The following is a 23,381-nucleotide window of genomic DNA, read 5'->3' as shown; positions in this document are numbered from 1 at the left end:
GTATATCTTTATACTATGAGTGGCATTCAAGTTTCTTTTTTTTCTCTTTCTAATTAGGGGTAAAAAAACACTCTGATTTTTTGAGTTCTTTTAAAAATAAATTTTCATTATGAAAAAAATTAATCTAGGTAAAACTACTATTTTTAAACTACATTGTGTTTCAGCTGTCACAGGCTTGAGTGTATCTCATGGAATGCTTTTGTGGAGTAGGTGGTAGATTCTGGATTATGTCGATTCCCACTAGGTGACTGCAACACCCTTAAACTATAGTGCAGAATGAAATAATCTCCCCTTCGTCCGTGACCATATTCATTCTCTTGTAAACTCGTGTGATTTTGAGAATGAAGACGGTGTCTGCACTAATTATATCAGAACGTCCGAGACTTAAAAGTGAGTCTCTCTGATCCAGGGAGTGAAAGTCATTGTATGTAGGGAGAGATGGTCTCCCTTCATTTAGTTATGTCAGAGTGTTTGAATTCGCTAAAGATCTCTAGTACTCAGCTTGCTCAGAAAGCAGAAGACGTTCCATGTAGTTTAATCACTTTCCCATCCACTCACCTAGCTAGTATGAGGCCCTATTAGTCAGTGAGTAGTTTTCAGTTGAGCAGGTTAAAGCAGGAACTGAGATAGACGCTCCCCAGAACTGCAGCAAGAGTGTTCCGAGTGCTGTGGGTGCAGAGAGAGCCTGAAGAAAGTCTTTCCACTTTAACTGAGGCTTGGGCTGATGTCCAAGGAGAAGTGGAGGTTACTTTGCTTCTGAGGACTGGAAGGCCAGGGAGAGACAGAGTAACTGCAAGAACAGACATGGGACCTCGGGAGGTATGCACGGTGCCCTTTGCAAGGGCTTCCATCATTGGTCAACTATGGGAACAATTTGCCAGCAAACACGATCGATGATGTATGAAACTCTCTGAACTGTTTGTTATTCTAAGTGCTATTGTTTGCCACTTCTGACTACAGAGTCTATGCTTAAATTATGCCCGTGAGTAATTTCTCAATCTTTTCTGGCCATTATTAACACTGTCTATTCCTTTAAGATGTCGTCCAATAGTTTTATCTGTTCTCCCATCTTCTGTCACCCACTCCTACAAGGAAAGCTGGGAAGGCATGCAGGGAGGGGGCGGAGGTATCCTGGGAACATATTCGCTTTGGCCTCCAAACCAGCAAGAATTTATTTTACTTTAAGTAAACACAAAGTCAGCTTTTAAAGAAGTCAAGCTCTCACTTCAGTTTCAGCATTTACAAGAGGAGGGAGATGATGCTCCCGAAAGCCTGATCGTTTGTCTGGGTGCTCTTTGTGGAGACAGAAGGAGAAGTAAGAGCTAGATCTTGCTGACATTCTATTCTTGCAAACAGATTTGACACACAAAGGAAAGACATCTATCATTCCTGTAGAGAATCTGTGCCACTGCCGTGTTCTGTGAATTACGCAAACAGTTGAAGAATCTAGAAGCTTTGTTTACGGCAATGACCTAGTTCGTGCAAACTATAGGTAGATGTTTCATAACACAACGAAGAACATGTAAATGCACGCATAGTTTTGATTTACAAAGCAACTTGATTTAACACTCTTACCGCCATAATTAGATTCAGGAGAAAATGGACCATGCCCTCCTCAACTGAACACACTTGGTATTATTTGTTGAGAGCTAGCTAAGGTACTTTATTTACAAGACTGGGTGCAGCAAATGACAAATGCATTTCTATGAAATAATGCCTGTGTTACATTCTACATCTTTTCTTAATATTTAGATAATACATGACAATACTGGAGATCCTGAATAACAGGTGAATAACGATGTTCCTGATTTGATCCATATGCATCCGATTTGTAAATTAAAATATGAATACCCGATAAATACGTACAGTATTTTATATGCTTAGTCCAAAAAGAGAAAATGTAAGTCTAAAACAAAATAAGAACTGATTTGGGGAAATCACAGAAAACACGGCGACGGAGTTAGGAGAGTGAGCTGTTCCTGTAAGTTACACTTCCTGATTAGGTAATGTGAGGATGACTTATTGAAGTGATTCCGTCTCATTTTGGCTTTGTTCCTCGGTGTAGCCGTGCTCCGTTTGTGCCTTCCCTTACCACTTTCTCAGCCTCAGTGAGTAAAATCCCTCTTTGAGGATGAGATTGTTTTCAGGCATTTAAGTCATTTATTGTCAAGGGTGCTTGCTTGCTGTGGAAGACGGCTTGGCGCTGATATGTATTTCGACCAGTGTCCTAGGTACAGCTGCAGTGTTTGCTAGACACCTGTCAGCATAACACAGTGAAACACGGTAGAATGTACAGCGAACCATCTAAAGCCTTCCTCTACTAGTTTCTGACCCGCATTGTAAGTCATTACATTGTCATTTGGCCAGCATCTTCCTATGGAAAATTTCTAGCAAGTGAAATTTAGTTCCGTCAGCATGTTTGGTTTGCTAAAGATCTCTAGTACTCGGCTTGCTCAGAAAGCAGAAGACGTTCCATGTAGTTAATTATTTTCCCATCCACGCACCTAGCTAGTATGAGGCCCTATTACTCGGTGAGTTCTCTTCAGTTGAGCAGGTAAAGCAGGAACTGAGATAGACGCTCCCCAGAACTGCAGCAAGAGTGTTCTGAGTGCTGTGGGTTCAGAGGGAGCCTGGAGACAGTGTTTCCACTTTAACTGAGGCTTGGGCTGATGTCCAAGGAGAAGTGGAGGTTACTTTGCTTCTGAGGACTGGAAGGCCAGGGCGGGACAGAGTAACTGCAAGAACAGACATGGGACCTCGGGAGGTATGCACGGTGCCCTTTGCAAGGGCTCCCATCATTGGTCAACTATGGGAACAATCTGCCAGCAAACACAATGGAAGAACATTTTAAAGAGAGAGTAAAAGGGCTTTGTGTGACTGCTGCCGGCGTTTAAACTTCACTCTCAAGGGAGATCAGGGAAAAGACAGTTGGAGTTGGGAAGAATATAGGGACGGCTGTGTGCTGAAGCATGCTTGAGTCTGTATTGTGGACTAGGAGTCTATGGGCTGGAGAGATATCTTACGGAGATGATTGCTACATCCTGACAAGAGAGGCTGGGGCTTGAACTAGCCGGAAGCAGCAGGAAATGGGGAGGGATTTGCCAGATGCCTCTCAGGAACCATGTAAAGGCTTCAAAACTAATTAAATGTCCAGTGAGGAAGAGGGAGAGGTTCAGGCTGTCTGCCAAGTTGCCAGTTGAGGTGATTGAAGGGCTCGTTATCCCATTCACTAGGGCCTGTAAACACCGGGAGGGGGACAAAAGAGCAAGCAGAGTTGAGGTCAGTTTTAGACATGCAAGATTGACAATGGCCGTCCAGTGATTCTCTAGGCTGCCCTCTTGGTAGACCTTCACGTATCTGGTAATTCCATTCTGAACTGACTTAGGAACAGTCTAGATTCTTACATTGAGAACGATCAAGAGAAACCCTCAGGTCGAAAGTGGTATGTGATAATCATAGGTAATAGATTTGAGTCCACTTCATCAAAAGAATCTCCTTTAACACAGATTTTTTTTTTAATGATCATTTAAAAGTGAAGAAAAAGTAAGACCAAAGAAAGATTAAATGTCGTACCAAAAGTCATCTACTGAAAAGTACAGAAGTGGGATTCGTAGTTGGAGTTCAGGGTTCTATGGCTTCCCATTGTCATCATGATCAAGGACATACTTATTCAGGTGGCTTCCAAGGCTATCTGTCATCTGACTCTTGCCTGCGTGTGCCTTCCCATCAGAGCAATTTCCCTTTCCTGAACGTACCACGCTGCCTTCCACTCTGGAACCTTTGCTTTTCTTTTTGACTAGAAAGTTCTTTTTATCCTTTCCATCCTAATTAACTTGACACGGCTCTTCAGATCTCAGGCACCTTAGAGAAGTCCCTTTGACCCTGTCAGAGAGTCCCAAAGGAGTTGTTAAAGCATCTTGTCCTATTTCTGCCCTATACTTAGTACAGTCTGCCGCTGTGCGTTCACACCTCTGAGGAGTTGGTAATGTGTGTCCTCTTCCCTGGTTAACTGCATCGAGGAGATAGTGTCAGTTTCTTCCCATTAGTGTGTCTCTAGCACACAGCACAGCCTGGCCAAGATCAATGCATAGTCTTTGAACGGCATCATGACTTCAAAGCCAAGGCTTTATTCATCCTGCCGTTTAGGAAATGGCTTGAAACATACAGTTCAAACGAAATGAATTTCTTCTATCTGCCTTTCTTCTTTCCTCCCTCCCTCCCTTCCTTCCTTTCTTCCCCCTCTTTCTATAAGGGGAAGAATAGTGTCTAGTGACAAACACTGTTAATCAATTTTACATGATGAAGATTCCTGACTGTAAAGTTGAAAATGGACGAAGAATGAGTTAGACGGGAGAAGAATGTGTGGATATGCTCAAAATAATTATACTCATGTAGGAAATTCTCAAAATGATTAAAAAGAAAGACCTCGAAGGATGGAGATAGCAAGATCATTTCTTACTTTGTAGAGCAACAAAGGGGTTCTTTATAACTGCAAAATAATTTAAAATAATGAAATATCCTACCCCTGTGACATCTACAAGGTTAAGAGGCACTCATTGCCAAGCAGATGTGAGACGAGAGGCGTGGAATACAGATTCGTAAACAAGTGACAGAATAGTAAGTGATCACTGTCTTCCCAGAAGACAGCCATTCTTCATGGCGTACAGGACAGGAACTCGCCTTGAAGGCTTTTTCTAGAGAGCCTGTTTCGAGGTCACTGTCTTCATCAGCTTAGACTCATTACCATCTTTTTTTTTTTTTGGTTTTTCGAGACAGGGTTTCTCTGTAGCTTTGGAGCCTGTCCTGGAACTAGCTCTTGTAGACCAGGCTGGTCTCGAACTCACAGAGATCCACCTGCCTCTGCCTGACTCATTACCATCTTAGATGATCATCCATCAACAATAATTCTGAAATAACAGCTGCTCATCAAAATGCCAGAAGTGTTCAACGTCAGGCTGAGTCAGTTTGCTTGAGTGTTAAACTATATTTAAGAAAACATATTTGAAAAGAAGACATACTTGAAAAGATTTCAGATGAAACAGGCAAATTTTCGGAATTCAGGAGCCAACTTTCCCTTTTTTGCAAAGGTTTCTAGGCAGAATCATTACCAACATGTTTTTTCTTACAGTTTTGAGTTATGAGAATTTTAAAGCACGTATCTACGTGAAAGGACTGTAATTAACCCCTATTTCCTCATTGCTCAGTGCCAGTAGTCACTAACACACCCTGCTCCACTTTCTGCTAACCTTCCCTGCTGGGCATGGCTGTTTATTATCTCAGTCATAGTGAAACCTCATCCACAATTCACAGTAGAGCTCTCGAAAGTCAGGGACCTTCAAAAATAAATTGAATTTGTGTTCATACCTAAAAGAGAAGTCAAGGTCTTAGTATTTTTAAACATCAGTGTTAAAATTTCTCCAGTTGTCTGCAAATTCCTTTGATATCGATTTGTTTGACTCAGAGTTCAGAGAAGACCAGCATATTAAATTGGGCAATTTTTTGATCTCCTTTTAATCTTTAACAGTTCTTCCTTTACTTTTTGAAATTTGTATTTCAATACCTTTTTTAAAGCGAGGAAACGATTGGGTTTGTCTTGTGAAATAATCCCACGTTCTTGATTTTATTTACTGCATCCCAGAGGGGATGAGATTGTTCCCATAAATTGATACAATTGGATGCTTAGTTGGGTTCACGCTTGACTTTTCGGTACAAATTCTTTATCTATATATTACTGGGTCCTGCCAATTGCTCAGATCATGGGACCTACAGTGTCTGACTGTCTCTCTTATTGAACTAGATGGGTCGGTTGGGTCTGTTATCTGCAGTCTAATCTTTCTGTTCTTCACAGCTCTCTCAGCCTCTCATGGCTGAAGTGGTCCTCAACCCTGCCAGTGAAATGGAACTACTGGGAACCTGTCAAATCAGTGGTGCTTTATTTCTGCTCCAAGGGCTGGTACACTGTGGGCTCAGGAAATGCTTGAGTCCTAGGTGGCTCTGCTGTACAGACAGACTGAGGATTTCTCATCTGCTAATTTTGACTGGCATTGAAGAATTTCCTGTATAGTTTCAATGTTTCAGGAGAAGTTGTTAAATGGTGTTACTGCAGTACAATGGCTGCATGCATGACTAGAAATTCTGTTATTAAAAATCTCACTAAGTCTTTGGCTCTGCCTTTGCTTTGCATAAGAAAAATAGAATAAAAATAAGTAAGAGGTTCTTTCATTTTCCGAACAGTGACTTGAGTGTCCATCACACTATAATGATCATCGTTGATTTTGGAATATATTGAGTTTCAAACCATTACATTTATTGTTATTACTATCATTCTAACGTTCACTTTGTTTGGATTTGAGTCTGCAGAAGTTCTTTTTGGTAGCTTCTGTGACCTTTTTTTTTTGACAATGTTTAATTGTTCAGGAACCATATTTAATTGCTTCATTGCATTTAAGGATGACAGTTTTAGGTCCATCTTAGATTTAAAAGTTAAGTTCCTCTTAGGCAATTTCATCACTGAACTTGAGCCACCCACTTAAGTGCGCACTTGTCTGTATCCTGTTTGCCGATATTCTATTTCGTGTATATGTGATTACTTAATGGACTGGCCAGATGTTTACCAGTAAAATTTAACAGATAACCCATAAGTAATTAGGAAAAACATAAAAATTATATAAGAAATCCTTCACTTAAGGTTGTTAATCTTCAAGTGACTGCTAGATAAATCTCTGGTAACCAGTTTGATTGTTATGTCTTCTCTTTAGTTAATGTCCATCAGTGTCTTGGCCGTTTCTGCTTGGATGAGGGACTACCTGAATAATGTATTGACTTTAACTGCGGAAACAAGGTAGGCCTGTTATTATTGAATCCTTTTGCTTGATCTCCCCAGGTCACAGTTTTGAAACATCTTTGATCTATTCTGTTCATTGAATGGTTCTCCTCCACTATATAGAAAACACTTTTTCCTGTCCCTGCACCTTTGTTGCTGGAATTTACACCTTCCTTCCTTCCTTCCTTCCTTCCTTCCTTCCTTCCTTCCTTCCTTCCTTCCTTCCTTCCTTCCTTCCTTCCCTCCTCCTCCTCCTCCTCCTCCTCCTCCTCCTCCTCCTCCTCCTTCTCTCTCTCTCTCTCTCTCTCTCTCTCTCTCTCTCTCTCTCTCTCTCTCTCCCTCTCTCTCTTAAACATTCTCATTAAGGAATGCCACTAGTCCTACAGGACATCGGGTAACAGTCCTTTACATGGAAAATACTACGATCAGTAACACATCAGTTGCCTGGCTTGTCCTTGTCTCTGAGTGGAGACTGTATTATATATCACCCTGAATCATGGTAAGAATCAAGTGAGAAGAAACCTTTTTGAAAAGACTTTAGTACAACAGTGCTTATAAGCGCTGAGCAATGGCTAAGTTTCATTATCACAATCACAGGCTCTGTTAGTGACTATATATATCCTGTCAAAAAGCCCCTCCTTTCCTTCCCTGTGGCTATACCTCAATTTTCCCATCCTTTCCTCACATTAGAGAGTGAGCAGGTACCAGAGAGAACAAAAGTGCTGTACCGACTTCAAGTTCAGGCAAGAGGGCAATCCTCCGGTTGGATCTCATGTGATTTTCTTAGGCTGGTGCTTGGGAGCCCACATTTAAAATGTGTTGGGGTAGAAATGCCGACAGCTACAAAGAAGCACCATAAGACCAAAACAAAGATAGAGTAAGCAAGCAGATAGACACAAAGCGATAAAAGTCACCAGCTCTGGAAGCTGATGGCTTGTGGAACCACAGCTCACAGCGGCGTTTCTTCAGTGACTGGATCTGGGGAGCGTTTTGATTGATGATGCTCTGTTCATCTTGTGATACAATCTTCCTCTTTTAGGGTAGAAGAGGCGGTCATCTTGACTTACTTCCCTGTGGTCCACCCGGTCATGATTGCTGTTTGCTGTTTCCTTATCATCGTGGGAATGCTGGGATATTGTGGAACAGTGAAAAGAAATCTGTTGCTTCTTGCATGGGTACAGTGTTTATGCCTTCTTTTCATTACACGTATAACATCACGTGATAATGCGCTGCTATAAGTTCATAACTGTATTAGCAACCCTAAGAGGGGGTCATTATTCAACATGCTGTCGGAAGGGAACAATCTTTCCATAAGAGATAACTTTGGTACAAATATTTGCTATATTTACATGACAAGGCAGAAAGATAACATATACTATTTAATTATTTCACTCTGGCTCTGTTTTGACATTTTTTTTTAGATTTTTTTTTTTTTGTGGTATAGACCTTTCTCCTTTGAGGACCAGAGTTGAGATGTCATAATGAACATTTTTTCTTTTAAACAACCTACCTGGCTACCCTATTTAGAAATTCAGGTAGTGAGACGAGATGTATGATATACTGCAATCACCACGCTGCCTTATATAGTCTGGTGGATACAAGAGAGTCTCGAGTTCTTTAATCTAAATATTTTAAGTTTCTATTTTTTAACTCTGAAAGAGTTGTACTAAATTACTTTTTAAATTGATTTTACTCCTTCAGATTCTATAATTAATTTTATAAATAAAGACTACTAATCTTTAGAAATTAAAAATGAGAATCAATTAAAATAATTTACATGTACTTTTCTAGAAGAATACTGAAAGCAGCATTCCCGTGCCAACAGGCCATGAGCCTGCTAACATGGAAATTGTGGCCACGAGAGACTCCAGAAAAATGAATTCATTGAGTATGTTCCTTTCTTTGTAGTGGGTTCCCAAATGAGCAGTTTGCTGGTCAACTGGATCTTTGGGCAGCATGAAAGTTGTACTTTTTAGCACTTAGAGTATTTCCATAGGGCAAATACTCCTAGCATGGCTGACTTCAAGTTACCCAGATGACATCACCGAATGTGGGTCTGGGGAGGAGTGAGTGCATGCTGGCTTACCACAGCCAGCTTGCTCAGATGTGCGCTTGCCAGAATCCCATCCAGGCCAATTCAAACAGAATCTTAGTGTGAAGCTGAATTCAGCTTTAAATGTCACAGGAGCAACCTTGGATAAATTATCTGTAGGTTCTTTAGAGAGTAATTCCCAGGTTGAAGAAAGAACTAGAAGCTGTAGAAAATAAACCATACTTACAGAATGGAAAATGTGCTTAGCACCCTACTTCATATGAGGACATAGAGAGGAAAGGAGAATTGTAGAAGGGTTTCCAAGCTTATGATGCTCTTATGACGTCTTTAAAATACCTGAGTAAGTTTGTGCATTCATGTGAATGACTTTATATAAGTCTCCTATAATCCGAAGACTGCAAAATGTATTTCAAAGGTAAGTACATCTCAGCAGCCTTCTTCAGAACCACAATGCTACACTGGTCTCTCAAGACCAGTTTCTTTTATATCCAGTTTCAGTTTGATTGGTGTTTTCTGCTTCCTTCCAACTTTTACTCTGGATGGTTCTTGGAAAGCAGTATGAGAGGAGTTGGATCAGGTATGTTATGGAACCACAAAAACTTTTGACAACACATTTAAAAAACCATTTATATATCCCACTAGGTTGTTTCAATGCTAGCAAAAAAGACGGTAGAGTAATTCAGTCTGCTGCTTGACATGTGACCCAGATTTGTGAATGAGTGTCTAGTTTGTGATGTAGAAAAAGGCTTTATACTCTGCAATGGCATGGATGACTGAGGTCCTATTGTCATTAGCTCATTCATGCATTCGTTAAACATGCATCAAGCATGCATATGATTTTTTTGCCATCAGAGCAATGCATGTAATAGATGGATAATTCCACTATTCTCTGAGAAGACCTCTAACATGGTCTACAGTGGGTACTCTGAGGCTAGAGAGGAACAGCTCCAAATGCAGCCTTGAGGGTCAGCACCTGTCTAGGGCTGTAGTGATTAAGCTCATTGACCTTATTGACTTTTCTGTCTCTTCTCCCTTCTTTCTTTGCTTGTGTTCCTTTTCCATGAGGTTTCTTCAGGGCTATTGCTGCCCTCTTAGTCTATAGGTACCACTTACATCTTGGCTCTTCCTTCTGTCAGCTGTCTTTGGTGGTCCAGTATCCTGTCTCCTTACAACTTTACTCATTGCAACCTTCTAGACCCTGCTCAGTCTAAACCCAAGCACAGCTTCTCCATTGCTAAAATCAACTGTGCTCTCAATCCTCAGTTGTCCATCACTCATGTATCTGCTCTTCCTCAAGCTGTTCATCCCCCAGTTTCCTCCTTAAGGCCCACCGCCATAGTCAGTCCTTATGGGTCCTGGTGCTACAACGGCAGGAACTTGGCCACTTTTTCTGTTCTTGTTTGGTTTGCTCTACAAGATCCTAGGACATAGTTTTCTGCCTCTGCTATTGCCTACCCTAACCCAGTGTAGTTCAGCTAAGCCAACACACCCATGATTATATTACTTCTGTTATGCTCTAAGACTTTGATAGTCTCCCCACTGGGTAGTGAAGTTTTTACAGGCATCTGGAACTCGCATCAAGCCCTTCTGTTGCTAAGCCTTCATCTTCTGGTTTTAGCCCTCTTACCTACTTCATTATTCTCTAGGTAAGGTGTATTTCTGATCTCTGGACAGTTTTTCTTCTCCCCTTTCCTGCTTTTATTCTTGCTGTCTCTTTAAGAGTTCTTTCCTTAACACTTTTCTTTAGCTATTACCATTCCATCAAGACTTATCTGAAATGTTTTCTCCTGAAATACTAATAACAATGATGAGCAAAGTAATACATAATATTTCTAAGATGCTTCTCATGCTAGACACTGTAGAGTTTTACCCAATTACTGTTATATGGAATTTCTTACATCAATTAATCAATTTTATCCTTCCCACATCTCTAATGAGATAGCTACTATTATCGTGAGATAATTAAAAGGGGACTCTAGATCACAGAGATGTTAAGCCCTTCCCTGAGTCTGCATAGGTCTTAAATAGAGAATTGGCCACTCAAACTACAGCAACCAACTTTGAATAACATACATTTTGTTATTTTACTGTATAAACATGGATTTTTTCCCTAAGTTCTTTGTAATGTATGGTTGCAGCACATAAAATATTTTAGATGTGGCTGTTGACTTCAAACATGACAGTAGTTGTCTTTGACAGCTAATTGTTAAATGAAGCCCAGGGAGCTTGGTACCCAGCCCAAGGTCACCACAAGACTATGGCTCAGCCTTGGTGATTCTGATTGCCAAGGCCAATTCTCACGGGGCCTTTTCTCCAACTTGGAATTCAGTGAGTTGCCTTTGTCATAAATCTCTTGTTACGTAAAATCGGTCAAGCCTGCCATGCTCTATGCAGCCACTCACCTAAAGAACAAATGTCTACGAAATGCAATTGCAGTCATGAAATTAGAAGGCTGAGAGGGTGGGTTACCAGCACATTAGACTGTAGATGGCCCCTGGGAAACTGTGAGAGGAGATGGATGAGTTGGCTGTTGAGAAGGTTTAGATTACAGAGGGAAGGGCTTGGTTAAGGGGGGTCAAGTCAGTGTAGAATGAGACACTATTAAGTCTTGGGTAAATATTTGTGAAGCAACCATCATGGCTTCCTCTTTGATGCTTCTTTGCATTTTATCCTAATTGGGAAAAGTTACTGGAGGTTCATTTTTTTTTATTTTAGATACAAATATTTATGTATGAACAGTGTGTTTCTCTAATTTGTGTTTCCCTGTGTCAGGACTTACTTTGGTTGTAAGTTTATAAGCCACATTAGTGTGAAAAAGCTAATTTTGCTTAGCTTTATTTTTTCAAAACAACTGATATTTCTGAGCGCTGATGTGCCTCTTGAATAGTTATGAAAACAGGACTTTCAGTGGGACTGGAATGCCATTCAAGTAAAGTAAAAGTATTATCATCCAACTGTCCCATTTAAAACAATATAGGGTCAGGTCTTCTTCCAAACAAATTCTTATAACCCATCTGCCCCTGCCATGTTCCACCTCCAAGAAAGATCCTAAACCAGACTATCTGCAAGCAAACAGACTATTAAAAATCCTGAGGAATGATCATTAACATTACCCTTGTAATGAATTATTGGTTTATAGATGTAAGAGTTTAAAACAAGTTGATTTAGACACCCAAATAAGACACAAATTGCATAATTAAATTTAAGATAAATAATGGATAATACATTTATGTGAGTATATCATGTGTAAACATGTACCAAAGTATTATTGTTGTTTTTGTGAGGTTTAAGTGGGTAGTCTATATTTTTTATGAATCAGGCCACCTTATTCTGATTAGAAACGTTTTCTCCCTCTTTTTTTTTCTGCTGGTAGAGAGAGAGGAAACACAGAGCCTTGTGTATACAATACATCCCACAGTGCAGCCCTAGATTTGATCTTAATAGCCATGAAACTTTCATAAACAAGAGCCTATCTTTATGTTTCTTTTTTTAAAGATATGTTTTATGTGTATGTGTGTTTGACTACATGTGCATAAGTGTACCATGTGTATGCCTAGTAACAGCAAAGGTTTCAAGAGGGCATTGGATCCCCTGGAACTGAAGTTATAATGAGTTGTGAGCCTCCATGTGGGTGTTCAGAACCATACCCAGGTCCTCTGCATGTAAGAGTAGCAAGTGTTCTTTACCATGGAGCTATTTCTTCAGCCCCAGACATGTATAGTCCTCTGAACAGATTAAGAATAATTAAATTCTAATTACGAGAACATTTTCATTTTCTCATAGGTCAGAAATAATTGGGAAAAGAAACGTGGACATGCAGTGACTTTCAAAGTAATTTCAATAGCACAAATTCCTTCGATCTTTCACAGAGAAATTGAAACTAAATGGAAATTGGTTTTAAGCTGTAGATAGGCACTCCCCAAGGCTTTCGTAGTAGACTAAATGAAATTCATTTGTTATTGCGGTTCTGCTCCGCTATTAAGGCAGGCATTAGCGAAGCCGTGCCAGCTCCGGGGGAATGTAAACAGACTAACAGACAGACACTCTTACAGAGTCGACGGCAGCTGATTGCGACCATCAGGTCATCATTTGCTAGCACGGCAGGCTAATGTTTCTGCTCCGCTGTCAGCACAAGACAGGTAGCCAGGGGCTGGTCAGAATGAAGCTGGTCGACATGTGGGGGACCTGCGGATTCTCTCATGGAAGATTATATTTTCAACTTTATCATTCCAGACAACTTGCATACGATGACTGAGTTTGTGGAAGCATTTCAAATACTTCCTTAAAATATGCAGCGACTGAACCAGCTCTGAATAATTTCCTTTGTGGAACTCAAAGAAATCTTCAACAACCTCGAGGGAGTTTCCTTTTTTTTTTTATAATGGCGACGTTTAAAACCATAATATAAAGCCAATATATATTTATGTAGTAATAAATTTTCTACAAGCCCCTGATATAAAATTTTATCTTAGGTAGCTACCTTTTATAGTTATGAGGATACTCTAAGTGATCAAGTTAAAATAAATCTATTAAATAGACTGTTTCTTGTCTGGCTTGAAGTTAGGAGTTGCGAGCCTAACAACTTCAGGCTTTACTCCAAAATTGAGATCCACTGTGTTACTCTTCACATGCTCAGCACCCGGAAAGTTTTACCTCTGGCTTCTCAGAAAACACGCGTGATGATTAGCCTTGGGTAGGCTAGTTTCAGAAGAGGAAAAGGAGCGTGCCTGACGTTACACAGCCCGCAGTGCTGTGATTAGCATTCAAATGCAACCTGTGTGCACACCCATGCTTGGTTCTCCACAAAGTACCGTGATAATCTGTCTGATCGGCCACACTGGCCATGTGGTTTTAATGCTTAGCTTTGCTTTAGTTACTACTACTACCCACTTTATTTATAAGAAGTCGAATCTTTACATTTTACTAAGACAACAATCTCTGCTCTGCCCTAGGAAGCACCTTGTTCCATACTGTCTCCTAGTACGTTTGTGATACTTTTTAGTTAGAGATAAGACTACATCCATTGAATGGTTGACTGCTCTTAGGGTATGCAAAGTTGAAAGTTAGTTGTCTGTGTGGTGGCACCTCATCACCATACCCTGCCTTTAAATGCTGCTCACTGCTTTTGCTCAATGTGCCTGTGGTGAGGAAGGTAGCTACTGTGAAATGTCCCCATTCTCTCCTTTGCTTCCATGGGGCCTCTTTTTTGAATTTCTTAGGCAAATATTAAGTGGTAGCTATTCTTTTAAAACCATGTAGCTCTTTAAATGACTTGAGAGAAACTCTTTTGCACAGAGTCTTAAAACAAGAGGGCAAAAAATGAAGGTAAAACATGAGAAAATTAAATCCTGTACGTCAATAAATAAACTAACTTTCAGAAGAACTGCTTAGGTCAACTATGTAGTGGCCAATGATATTGACTACTAGGTAATATTATGAATGAAAAATCATTTAGACATTTATTTTTTAAAGATTGGGATTTAAATACCTTTATTCCCTGGGAGATAAAGAGTGGTAACAGACCTTGGTTATATATTTGTAGGCTAAGATGAATCTTGGCAACTTAAATGACAAAAGTAATTACTTGAATTTTATTAAATGTGGAAATAATATAGTTATACCTATCTAGTAAGTAATACCCAGAATTACTCAAAGTAAATGGCTCTTCTTTTATTTCCTTTCAATTGTCATTACTTCTGTTTCATACCTTTAGTGTTTGAAAACTACAAATGTGCTCAAAATGATTGCACCCATTAAGATGTTGTAGAAACAGTGTGTTCAAGGAGATAGGAATTTTCATTAGTTGCTGCTTGCTGATTTAATAATTATTTCTAATTAAGTAAACTTACAAATGATTTCAGGGTATCTCCCAGGTAAGACCCTCTTCAAATATTTTATAATTTGAAGTTCTGATTAGGCTTCACGCCACTGAGTTCAAAGCAGGTATAGTTGAGGTAGAGTTGAGATGGGCACTGGGGCACTGGGATAGGGCTAGGGACTGACTGTCCTGAATATCACATGCATGACTGGCAGTCTGAAGTTTTTAAGCAGCAGAACGATGCCCTCTGGCTCATCCCCAGGGAGCATCCCTGCTAGCAGTGTGTGCTCTTAGTTACTTTGGGGCCTTTTGCTCAGCAGTCTGGAGGATGAATACCTGCCTATTCTACTCTGGACTGAGGTCTTCTCTTTATAGAACACTTTTTACTTATCTATTTATTTATCTATTTATTAAAGATTTCTGTCTCTTCCCCACCACCGCCTCCCATATCCCTCCCCCTCCCCCAATCAACTCCCCCTCTCTCATCAGCCCTAAGAGCAGACCTGGTTCCCTGCCCTGTGGGGAGTCCAAGGACCTCCCACCTCCTTCCAGGTCTAGTAAGGTGAGCAATTCAAACAGCCTAGGCTCCCACAAAGCCAGTACGTGCAGTAGGAGCAAAACGCAGTGCCATTGTTCTTGGCTTCTCAGCAGTCCTCATTGTCCGCTATGTTCAGTGAGTCCGGTTTTATCCCATGCTTTTTCAGACCCAGTCCAGCTGGCCTTGATGAGTTCCTGAAAGAACATCCCCATTGCTAAAATAAAAAACGCCAATGATAGCCTTTGCTGGAAAGGTTGTGGAGAAAGGGGTACACTCATCCATTGCTGGTGGGAATGCAAACTTGTGCAACCACTTTGGAAAGCAGTGTGGCGGTTTCTCAGGAAATTCGGGATCAACCTACCCCTGGACCCAGCAATACCACTCTTGGAAATATAGAACACTTTTTAATGACAGAAGAGAACATTGAAGAGATTCTTTAATGCTCACAAGATGCCTTTAACTGTAAATAAAATTGTAGCAGTCTGAGTGTCTTTAGTGCAGATTTGATAGCAAAAATATAGCCATCTACCTAAATTGACACCAAGAAACTGCATACTGGCCTAAGATGTTTTATGGAAACAGCTGAGCACCTAGAGACCTTGTTGGAGGATACAAAGTGCTTATTTGCTATGCTTTTGGGTTGAGCAAACAGTTCCATAGACAGCAGGTGGTGATGGTACAAACCTGTAATTCCAGGCACTCAGGAGGCCAAGGGAGGTGGACTTCAAATTTGAATCTAGCCTCTGCTACAGAGGGAGAACTCCCACCATAAAAAGGTCTGCTGACAGCTCGTTTACTTAAGGATTGTGGTAGAACTGGTTAACTTGTTTGAGATTGAGTTAATGTGACCGGAAGCGTTGACTTGGAGATAACGTATATGCTTGACTCAGTCATTATGTGCTGTTTATGAATGCAGGTCTCCAAAGCTCATTACTTTTCGGCATTTTTCTCTTCAAATGTTTGTGTGTAACAAACGTGTATTTCCCTAAAATTGTTTTAAAGTTCATGTGGTTTAATTTATACTTTTCCTGCTCTCATTTAGACCAGTTCTCAACCTTCCTAATACTGAGACTCTGATACAGTTCCTCATGTCGGGGTGACCCCCACCTATAAAATTATTTCATTGATGCTTCACAGTTACTGTTATGAATAATAATGTAAATATCTAACATGCAGGATATTTGATGTGTGGCCCTGAGGGGGTCATGACCCCCAGCTTGAGAACCACTGATCAAGGTTGACCTGTTGCTGTTTTGGAAACTTGAGATTTAATGGTTTTGACATTCATACATGATTTCCTTCTTTTGTACTCCGCAATGACTGTCAGTCAGATTTTAACAGTCCTCAAGAGTTTTTTCTTTTATATTCGTTATAGTATGTATATATGCATGATGCGTGTGTGTGCATGTGTATGTGTGTGTGTGTGTGTGTGTGCATGTGTGTGTATGAGTATGTGTACTCGGTACATGGATATGCACTCACACTTGCTAGGGTGCACATGTGGATGCCACAGAACAACTTTGGACAGTTGGTTCTCCCTTTCTACCTTTACATGTGTCCTGGGGATGACGTGCCTTTACCCATTGAGCCATCTCATCAGCCTGAGAGTTCTATTCTTACACCTGGCTTTCTGCCTTTCCACGTTCAACTGTATGGTAGGGCTCTCATTTTTTGTGTGTGCTGGATATGTAAATAAAAATGTAGTTGAAAATGAAAGTGTAAAACTCTAAGTGGAGCTTCATGACTTCAGAATGGCCATTCTAACTGCATAAAAGATCACTGAGATAAATGGAGCTTGGGATTGGGCAAGTGTTTGAGTGGCAACTACAAAATAATTTATCTGTCTGATACTTTTACTTGTGGGTTTATTACAGTAGAGAGATTTTATTTAAATTTTTTTAAAGAAAATATATTCTTCACTCAGGAAGATAATATAATTTAATTTAATAGGTTAAAAATTATGAAAGAACAAGCTTGTCCACATATAATACATAATTGACTATGTGGTTTTAGGAAAATAAAACCTTTTTCTTTAACACTCTGGCAATGCTGAGGACTGAATGCAGAGCTTCATGAATGCTAGGCCAGTGCTCTATGACTAAATTATACTCCCCAGCATGGTTTTTGTAAAAATATAGTATGTATGCATGGTGTATGTGTGTGTGTATGTGTGTGTGTGTGTACACAAAGATAAATTGGATAGTTTAACTGAAAATGAGTGTAAAACACTGTGATTGAGAACTTGTTTTCACAGTTGTGATGTTTTGCGGTTATTAGCAGGTTTTAAATTTGAGTTTTTGTGGTGATATCTTATCTGTACTCTAACAAATAAAGCTTGCCTGAAGGTCATATGGTGGAGCTAGTCACTAGTTAACCACAGAGGCTGAAAATATTTGACAGACTTTTCTGCAAGGCAGGAAATTTAAAAGACTGGCCCACCTAGTTTGGCAACATTTGCCAGTTGCTTTCTTCTGAGGCCTGCAGAATGTCTGGCAGACTTTTTCATGAAGCAGGAACCCTAAAGGACTGTCCCACCTCGTTTTGTCAAGTTCGACAGTCCTTTTTCTGTGGGTCCTGCATGTCCAGCTTATATAGCACATTGTCAAGCAGTCCAAGCAAGAGCAGTTTCTTACTCAAATGGCTAACCTTGTCACATTGAAAGCAAAGTCCATAAGAAGCTTCTTCCATGCCCATCATCTTCTTGAAGTAATTGGTGCTGCCAAGAGCAGGTGTCTCTCACTGTTGAGAAAAGTCTAAGTTCTTTAACATTTTAAATCCATATTCTGCAGTTCTTTGAAGTGTTTGAAAATTATCTATCCATTTGAAACATATCTCTGCATATCTAGAAAACCGAACTAAAAAAACTATAAGCTTGACTATTAAAGATGACTATTAATTTGTATTTTTTAACTATCTATTACATTTTAAAATGAACTTCATAAACATAATGCCTTAAATAAAAAGAGTGCCCACAGTCTGGGGCATGGATCCACATAAAACTAAAAAAGCTTTTTAAAAAAGGGGTTCTAGACCCACAAAAATGGGAGCCATGTGCAGTTTCTTGGTAACCACATTTGTTTTTTGAAATGGGCTCTGTTTGCTGGCAGCGTGCTGCAGCTCCTTTAAGGGAGGTCTTCCTGATTCAGCAGCAGCAGACAAAACACCACGTGCTTTTGAAATAGCAGCTTCCTGGTTTGTGCTTTTAGCATGATCTTTGGCTCTTTCAGGAGGCTGAGCACTTGAATGGGGTTTGTGGGCAGCATGCTGCAAGTTAGTTGGTAGCAGCTGGGCCATCTGGTTATCAAGTTGAGGTGCTGAGCATGACTTCCACCTGGCAGTCTCACAAGCAGTGAACAGACCTCAGCCATGTTGAACTGGGCAGAGCCAAAAGGCAAAGCAGCCTTAGTCCTAGCCACACCACTTAGCATTTTAAGAAGTGGTCCTGATCAGAAAAGGATTACAGATAAACAATAAAGACAAATTCAAATGAAAAAGACCTCTAAATGGATCACAGTGTGATTTAAAAATGTACATAGGCATGGGAGAGAGAAGAAAATGAGTATAGAGGGTTATAAAAAGAAGTAAATGGTTTTTAAAAAAATAAAACAATGTCTTTAAAGAGACAGAGTAAACATGTACAGAAAGTAATAAAGTAAGAAAAATAAATCACACAAAGATGGATTTCACAGTGAGCTTGGATTATATATATTATTGTGTTTTCTTTAAGGTTTTTGACTGTGAAGGAGTTAAGTACAGAGAGTTATTTTATTGTATGGGCTACTAAGCTAAACCAACATATATACTTTACAGGTATCTTGACTTCAAAATTTGGGTCTAAGGATAAGTTGCTTTGGAAAAGAGGTTCTGCTTTTATTTCCACAGAGGATTAGAACCTGTGAATTCCTTCCAGACTAATGTGGTTTGTCCCCTGAAAGGTCACCATGAATGCCCCCCCAAAATTGCTTAGCCCAACAAAAAGCAGAAAGCAGTTTAGAGAGAACTATGCCCAAATTCTCAAATATTGTTCATAAATGTTTGTTTACATTTAAAGGGGGCTATGCTATAGGGTTGGATACTTTGCATTGCTATGGATCTTGGTTTATTGATACAAATTTGAGATATATATATATATATATATATATATATATATACATTTCTGACCTTGATTAAGGTATTGTATTTTTACAGCTCATTTAAAAATGTAATGTATAATTAAAATATAGGTAAATAGATATTCATCTATAATAGTCAAGCTTGTAGTCATGTTAGTTAGGTTTTCTAGATATATAGAGATATATTTCAGTTAGATAGGCATTCTTCAGATCTTTCAAAGACCTTCAGAATATGGCATTTAAAATGTATATGTGTTGCTTTTATTGGTTAATGAATAAGGACTTTGTTTTATTTTTAAAAACTATTTTTTTCTTTTTCTAATAGCCTACACGCATTTTCTTTCTTCCTTAAATCTATATATATTTTGAAACATGCTATGACCCATTCAGAGGTTTCTTTTTGTCCAAATTTGTCCTGATTGCATATCTGTAATCATTTCTTGACTAGGAGAGTTTTTAAAATGCAAAGAAGCCATGGCTAGTACCAAAGCAGTGGCTTTGGCTGTTGGCTCCACCATGTTTGGCTTTCCAACATGAAAAATTTCCAACTTTCACTGCTAGCTCTGGGAGCCATGCTCACCACCCTACTCTGGAAAGCAGTGAATCCACGCCTCCACCAGGCAGCTTGTAGCATGCTACCCATGAAATTTTTCTGTCTGGATGAGTAAAAGCTAAATCTGCCATGCAGCACACTGCATGGCTTAGATTATACTTGTGTACCATGGTAAGATTCCACCATGTTGTACTTGAACTTTTTTCTCTTACCTCACTGAGAATTCTTCAAGACACTCTAGGCCTATAGGCTGAAGTTGAATGCCCTAACATTACAGAAGAACTTTGGGTGACTGTCCAGGCAGCCTGATGTCTCTGTCATTTCAAGAATTTTGTAAGTTGCTTATAATGTACTTCCTGTTTACACAGGTAATATTATATACTTCTGGGGTCTTTGATGGAGTTGAAGACTAGATTGTTATAATTAAAGTTTTCCTTGGTTATGATAAAAGATAAATTAGATATGAAATTCTAGACTCACAAAGATAGACCAGATGATAGAATATTTTTCTTTAATTTTGCCAAATAAAAATAGACTAACTATTATAACTGTAATTCTTGAATGATACTTGATTTGGTGTGTGTGATTTTACTATGTCAAAGTTAAAACCTTTCTTTTTAATTAGACAGAAAGAGGGAGGCCCTTTTGATGTGGAATGTTCTTCTGTACACTGCAAATATGTTGCTTTTATTTGTTGATGGATAAGGCTGCTTTGGCCTTTGGCAGGGCGGAATACAGCTAGGTGGGAAATCCAGATATACAGGGGAAGAAGGGCAGGGTCGAGAGATGTCAGTGAGCTGCTGTAGCAGCAAGATGAACCAGAGAGCAGGTAGCACCATGAAGCCACGTGGCAATACACGTAAATTAGAAATGGGTTGATCTACATGTAAGTGCTAGCCTGTAATAGCCCGAGCCATTGACCAAGCAATTGCAGTTAATATTAAGCTTCTGAATAATTATTTTATGAGCAGCTCTGGGAACTAATGTGCTGTAGAGAAATCGGCCCAGTGGGATCAGGCAGGACACAGAAAACTTCCTGCTACAAGTTTTCATACTTTAGTGTTTCTCTGTTGAATATTATCTTTTTAGATTTCCAGTTACATCTTTTATTAGAATTATTGTCATGGTGATGCCTGCCACTCTTGTACTTGGGAAGGGCTGGTACATTTCGTTGGCTCTGCATGAGATCCTGCTCTAGGTCGTCAAGTCTAGTGTTGCTTGCCTATGTTGCTAAGGTAATGTCTAAAGCAATTTTTTTCCATGCATGTTCATGCACAGGTTCTTGGAACAGGGGCTTTGTCTTCTTTTCTGAGGAATGCCCCAATAATCTAAGGCCATTGCTGCTACAGAGATCAGGAAAAGCCTGGAAATTATTTGAGATCTGGCTGTGCTTGCAGACTTGAGCTGACCTTGCTTACAAGGGAACAGAAGCTGTGTCTACAGTGACCTCTCTAGTGTGTCCAGCTGTTTGTATGCCTTGCCCTTAATGTCTTCCTTCTCATGATATAGGTAGGTCATTGCCCAGCCCCCACCCCAGGAGCTTACAGCACTCAGACCCTCAGAGCCTGGCAGGTCTCTTCTCTGATGAGCTGTTGTAGTACCACATGATGCACACACTAATTTGGGACTCACCGACAGCCTTGATGAAGACACTGGCTCAGCAAAGACCAGTGACAATGAAACTGCAAAGGGTGTAGGTGAAGGTACACGCTTGAAATAGTCTCCTATACATTTTCAGACATCAAGCGTGAATATAAGACCATGGCATGCCAATATTCACCTGAGCTTAGATTTCTGCCCATGCCGAGTAGCTGCAAGTGGGTTGTTCCGTCAGCCACCCTTGTTCTAGGTTTTTCCAAAACTAGATTAACCTCATTCTGTTTCTGATTGCTCCAAGGAAGGACGTTCAGTGTTGCCTTTTCTTTGAAAAACTTGTAGGATAGCATTAGACTTTTGACCCGCCTGCAGAGTGTCCCAGTCCAGGCTTTGCCATCTCAAGAACTAGCTAAGCAGAGGCCGTGTGGGTATGTGTGTTTTAAGCAGCAAGTATTCTTGGGCTGTTAGTATTTCAGTCCCTGTGAATTCCTAACAGAAGGGCAAACTGTTCCATTATCTTGTACAAATATTTGGCACTGGAATTCCCTTGTTTACTAACGGTAAGCAATATAATATTTTTAAACCTGCAGTCGCCGTGGGAGGAAAAATAAACAGCTGCCATAGAGATACTCCGCACTGAAAGCTTGCAGAGTTCAGGATCTGACAGGGAGAAACTGGAGTTTATCATTTATCATCCCGCGAACGCAGGCCTTTAATCAGACTTTCTGTTTGTTCAAAGAGTTGTTATGTAGCGTGGGGAAAAAGTCAAAGGGTCTATGTTTTTAAAATATTAAAATGTCCAGTAAGGCATGCTGTACTTTGAAATTGACTTTATTTAGGAGAATTGTGTGAATTTTCCTAGATAAGCAATTCAGTCTTTTGTGGTTAGGTTAGTTATAAAATAGGAGGGGAGAATTCTTAAATAACTTTTTATAGTTTTATCACTTTTACTTTTTTTAAAAAAATCAGGACGCATTCTCTTAGAGTTGGTGTTAGTTGGCATATTTAATTTCTCACAATATTCATTTTTTTTCTCACAAACTACAGGTAAACAATGCAGTTTTGTCTCATTAGAAGAAACATCCTTTCCAGTTGGTGTTATGGGGGACCAGGGTGCATAGCAACTGCCTTATTTTTTGATGTTGCTTACAGGGGTTTGGCTTTCATTCATCGTCAACACCACATAGTTCTTACTGGAGAATTGAATGCGACAGCATGAAGTTTTACACAGAGCATACTTTCACTAAAAGACAACTACCGTAATTAAAAGTGTTCATTTTCTCCATGTCTCAAAGTCCTACTATGTCTAACTTGCCCAAAAACATTGATTTTGTTGGCAAAGATTAGTTTTGTAATTTCATTAGGTTGACAAAAGTTAAAAACAAAAGTATTTAAGAATTCAGCTTCCCTAATCATGAAACTACTTTGAAATATTTCATTAAGCTGGGTGGTGGTGGTACATGCCTTTAATCCAGCACTCAAGAGACAGAGGCAGGTGGATGTCTGAGTTCGAGGCCAGCCTGGTCTACAAGAGCTAGTTCCAGGACAGATAGGACTGTTATACAGAGAAGCTCTGTCTCAAAAAGAAATAAAAAAATCACTGAAAATACATGTTGCCTTCTTAGAAAGTTTTTTTTAAGTATTGTTAGTAAAGATATAAAAAGAAATAAAATCACTTTCTTTTTTCAGTTTACTGAGCTTTGGACACTCATCTATCTAGTCCTTCCTTATAAAAATGTGACATGTAAATAAAAATGAATTAATTTTATTGTCAGAAAGAAGCTAATGTGACCAAAGCTAAAACTGAATGAAGAAAAGAATATGGAGCCGCTTTTGGATAAGATCTGCCAGTGATGCGGTAGAGCAGTTAAGTTTCTGCCCGAAACTC

The 23,381-nt window shown here is 39.6% G+C and overlaps 1 protein-coding gene across 2 annotated transcripts in view; it reads left to right on the top strand.

Moving 5' to 3' along the window:
* Tspan12 (tetraspanin 12) overlaps positions 1 to 23,381 on the top strand; it is a 101,107-nt gene that overhangs the window by 37,023 nt on the left and 40,703 nt on the right. For both annotated transcript variants that reach the window (XM_075953564.1, XM_075953563.1), the window contains exons 4-5: positions 6,759 to 6,841; positions 7,863 to 7,998. In XM_075953564.1, coding sequence (XP_075809679.1) covers positions 6,759 to 6,841; positions 7,863 to 7,998 — 219 coding nt within the window. The remainder of the gene's footprint in view (positions 1 to 6,758; positions 6,842 to 7,862; positions 7,999 to 23,381) is intronic.

This window comes from Microtus pennsylvanicus, chromosome 19 (genome assembly GCF_037038515.1).
Source record: "Microtus pennsylvanicus isolate mMicPen1 chromosome 19, mMicPen1.hap1, whole genome shotgun sequence".
NCBI lineage: Eukaryota > Metazoa > Chordata > Mammalia > Rodentia > Cricetidae > Microtus > Microtus pennsylvanicus.
Note: the sequence above shows the minus strand (reverse complement) of the source record. Positions and strands in the feature narration are given on the sequence as shown.